The sequence below is a fragment of the Artemia sp. Qi Xiang Cuo genome, chromosome 1, assembly GCF_049724085.1.
Source record: "Artemia sp. Qi Xiang Cuo chromosome 1, ASM4972408v1, whole genome shotgun sequence".
Lineage (NCBI taxonomy): Eukaryota > Metazoa > Arthropoda > Branchiopoda > Anostraca > Artemiidae > Artemia > Artemia sp. Qi Xiang Cuo.
Window position 1 is genome coordinate 93,362,482 of NC_142794.1, and position 4,480 is coordinate 93,366,961.

At 36.4% G+C, this 4,480-nt stretch overlaps 1 protein-coding gene across 1 annotated transcript; it reads right to left on the bottom strand.

Moving 5' to 3' along the window:
- Positions 1-1,120: 1,120 nt before the first annotated feature.
- Positions 1,121-1,735, bottom strand: LOC148956934 (trimethylguanosine synthase-like). Its single transcript, XM_089092655.1, has one exon. It carries the CDS (start codon positions 1,733-1,735, stop codon positions 1,121-1,123), a length of 615 nt encoding a protein of 204 aa, XP_088948781.1.
- Positions 1,736-4,480: the final 2,745 nt, after the last annotated feature.

Below are 4,480 nucleotides of genomic sequence, written 5' to 3' on the forward strand. Positions count from 1 at the left end.
CCAGATATGTTGTTCTGATCACATAGCTGTCATGGTCTTTTCAATTACATGTCTACCCAAAAATCAATAAATAATAGGTCTTTTGCAGAATTGAAGTACAAAACTCTTCAGATGGATCGTAAGAATATATTGTCAGTCCCATGTCCCTTTCCCAAATCAAAGACCGCTTGACCCCTAACACTCCTTGTAAGTTTGACCTTGATATTTTAAACCATTCAAGAGATATTACAAATGTGCTGCTTTAATAAAGTTTCGCCACTTAGTGTCTTTTGATTCATCTTGCCACTTTGGTGCTAAAAAAATTAGTATTCCCGTTCTATCTAAAGAAAATATTTGTACGGATTAGAGACAGCAATTTTAGCCGTAACCCCCCAGCACTAAGTTTTAAGTCTCCTTACAGCACTACCATCACCAACCCCCTTCCTCCCATGCACAAACTTCTTGAAAGTTCGAGCCGCATCCTGTAAGCTATTTTCAAGAAATTACTTATTTCTATTTTTGATACTCGTAGTGTCTTTAGACACTACATCTGCCCCATTCAAAATTAAGGAAATAAATCTGATTGTATCTGGCTCGTTTCGTCCTTCTTTTTCTTCTTAAGACAACAAAACGTAAATCTCTTGATTGAATAACCTTCACATTCATTTCTTTAAACAAACAAACAATTACAATAAAATGTAAAGCAGAAATATGTTTTTGGAATAAAATAAACTAAACTATTTTTAAATAAAATAGTGGACTAGAATACGTGTACCAAGGGTTATATACAGGATGAAAGTTTGGTCTAGATTACCCGATAAAAGACTAAAATTTACGTAAATCTTCAGTTCACATTAGTAGCCTAATGTTAACCCAACTTAAACTAACTTAAGCTAACTTAATCTAACCTAACTTAAACTAACTTAATCTAACTTAACTTGACATAACCAAAGTTAACCTAATTTAATCTAACTTAACCTAACTTAACCTAACTTAACCTAACTTAATCTAACTTAACCTAACTTAACCTAACTTAATCTACACTAGCCTAACTTAACCTAACCTAGCCTAACTAAGCCTAGCCTACCCAGCTCCGTCCTAACCTAACTTAATTTAACCTAGCTTTCAGAATCAAGGATACTTAATTGATACTGAGATCCCCAAGGTAAACAGTTATTGTTTTTAGTTTTGAACCAATCCAATTTTCTTGGATTTCATAAGGCAGTCCCCGGGTGATCTGCCTTATTTGTCTTCGGTCCGAGCTTCTGGGTAGGAATAGTGCTAGATTGTTTGTTGTATTCATGGCAAGCTTTACAGCCAGAAACATGTCAACTGGCATTCTTCTGAAATCAAATATTTTTTGGTTCAGATATTCTGGCCCTCCCCAAGGAGGGCTCATAAATATCACTTCAGCCTGTAAACTGCTGCAAAGCTTATAGAAATCGCCAACTATAAATTTGATTCTATCCTCGACTCCGTAGACTGCTGCATTGTTGCGTGCCATCTCAATTTTCAAAGGATCTATATCAACAGCAATCACTCTTTTACACACCACTAGCTGAATGGTATTTCCACCAGCTCCACAAAATGCATCAATTACCAAGTCACACCGACAACGCTCAGCAATTTGTTTTGCTGTTTCTTCATGGGTTGTCGAAAACCAAGCTTCCCTATCTAGCAAAATTCCGTCGTTAAATTTTTTAAAGATGCTGAACCGCTGACTCCAATATTTAAAGCAGTCCGGTTCAGCTTTCATCCATTCTGGAGGCCCTTTTTTGTCGATTTTATTTTAAACGAATAGACCTGAATCCGTCCTTGCGTTCCTACTAAAACTACTTGGTCTCCCTCTGTCGAATTCTCTATTTCTTCTGCCTCTATCTGCGAAATAATTCACTTTGGCATTGTAATCAGGCTCCCTGTAATCAGGCTCAGCCCAAATGTTATATTACATCAAAATATGATTTGAATCAAGTATCGTGTTACGAAGGTAAGGAGATACTAGTGTGATCAGAATTGGTGGTATGTTGCCCCTGGACGGTAATCGCATTGCAGACTCGATGTCTCTATATGCGATTCGATTACCATGAAACACTCTGTTGAACATTGCGACTAAATCGCCTTTCAAGCTTTTTTCCCAAATCCTAAATGCGTTGGGATCAAAGTTGTATAAAAAAATTCGTTTTAATCCTACAGTAGCCATTAATTGGCTTGGCTTATGAGGCTGTGTCATCCTTTCTCGCATTTTTTCAGAGATTGGTTTTTCTTTACTTCTCTCGTGATACCTATTAGGATGAAGTGCTTGCCCTCTTCCTCTGCTTATACCACACATGTTGGTTGGATTTTCGGAATAATTAAGCTTCATTTCTTGCAAGCTTTCTTGGTCTTTGCGAGGATTCGTCGTCACCAGATTTTCTTGGCCCTGTTGATCTTTATTGATCATCTTTGGATCTGAGATGTTTTGCTCAGAGTGGAGCATTAATTTTACAGATAATTCCTCGGGCTGTTCAATTCCAGAAAGTGGACACTCAGGGGCAGGTTTCTCTAGACGATACGTAGTTTTTTCTGACTCCATGCTTGACTGAACATTGGCAGGATATTCACCAAGCTGTTCAAGTAATTTTGATGTATGAAGCAGTGACGATACGCTTTCGTTATCTTTCGCAGCCTCTGAGTTTTTCTCATTGTCTGACTGCTTCAGAGCAACATTACCAAGTGTAAAATCTTGCTCTGTTTTAATCTGCTCCCTGGAGGGAGTTTCCTCTTTAGTTAGTTTATGTCCAATCTTTGAACACTCGTCTTCTGGTCTCGTGTATCCATCCTTTGGGTCTGCGAATTCTAACACTTTTGTTTCAGGATACGCCTTAAAGGCTTCGCTTCGCCGTTCTTGTTTTGTTTCGGCGCACTTCTTAATTTTTGGAGTAGTTATGGTTTGGTTCTCATAAACTGGTTCGAAATATTTTCTAACAGCCCACCAAATTGGTACTCCAATTGATGCGACTGCGGCACCAATGCCAATTACTTTTAGCAACTTCATTACGGAAACTTTTTTTCAACTAATTGATATTGCTTGGGGCAAGTTGTTTTATTTCTCAATGATGTCATTCTTATTGTCCAGCTATGACGTTTGGATAAAAAAATAGTGACGTCATACGGCGTAAAAAAAGTGACGTAAAAAAGTGTACGCTGCAATGATGTTAATCCATTTTGAACAATTTGAAATAGGCCTATGACTAAAATTACGTCACATGACGGTACTACCATGGTGTATGCAAAAAAAAAAAAAATGTAGATTGAAGACACCACATTGTATTGAACTGCCACCTCAGCGATTGTCTAATGAACATTTTTCGAAGAAAATAATATTTAAAAAGGGAAATCCATAATAATGAGGGATAATACATTGTGGTTAAATCTGATAGCTTACTTACACTCAGAAAGACAAATATATATTTAAATTTATGAATATTGAATTTATTGGTTTGAATTTATTGATTTGAATTTATTGAATACCCGTCAAATTTACAAAAATTATCACGGAGCAAAACAACAAAAAAGAAAACTAAAGAAAATCAAACACAACAAAACAAAGGAATCAACAAATAGGCCAAACATTACACATAAATAAACAATACAATTAATGAAGCAAATCACCCGGTTACTGCAGAAGCAAATTGTGCCACTGGCGGTTACCACCCATTGAATTATGATTTCAAATTTGTTTCTCAACTGCTACATATGGTTCTGTGATCTTGAAGTATTTAATCAATTGCGTATTTTGAGTCCACGGGGGAAGGTAAAGTTGGCAAACTTGAGATAATGAGACTTAATTTTTTTTTATATTTGAGAAAAAATCTTCCAAAAGGGCACTCAATGCTATTATACAGAGGTTTTAGTGATGCTCTATTAAGGCAAGCTTTACTTCAATAAATGAAGCTGGTGTAATGCAATTGCGTCGCTGGATATAGGATACTAGTAGCTGACGAGTGTGCTTAAGAGATGAGCCGATTGGGAGTCCCTGGCAAGTTATCTGCTCTACAGGTTTGACTTCTCACCTTCCTAGACCACAAACTCTTGTTCTTTTTAAACTCTAACAGTAAAGAAGGACCAATGTTAGTAATGGAATGGAATGCCCTCTTCTGATTAAATATTCCTTAGCCTATACTTCAATCAGCTAGAAATGTAAATACTTTCGCCATGGCTAGTGCTAGACTATAGAAAGATACACTAGCAAGATGAAAAGAAACATAAGATTCCGGATAGAACCACTATCGATCAATCTAGATTAAACACCAATTCCGATAATTTTGATAAATATCATATGATTAACTCTTTTCAACTAATTGATATTGCTTGGGCAAGTTTTTTTTATTTCTAAATGACATCATAATTATTGTTCAGTGTTGGTTCCGTCGATCCAACCTTTGGTATAGTACTCATTTTCTGGTTTCGTAGATTCAACTTTTGGTTTCGTAGATTCTACTTCCTTCTTTTCGGCATACTC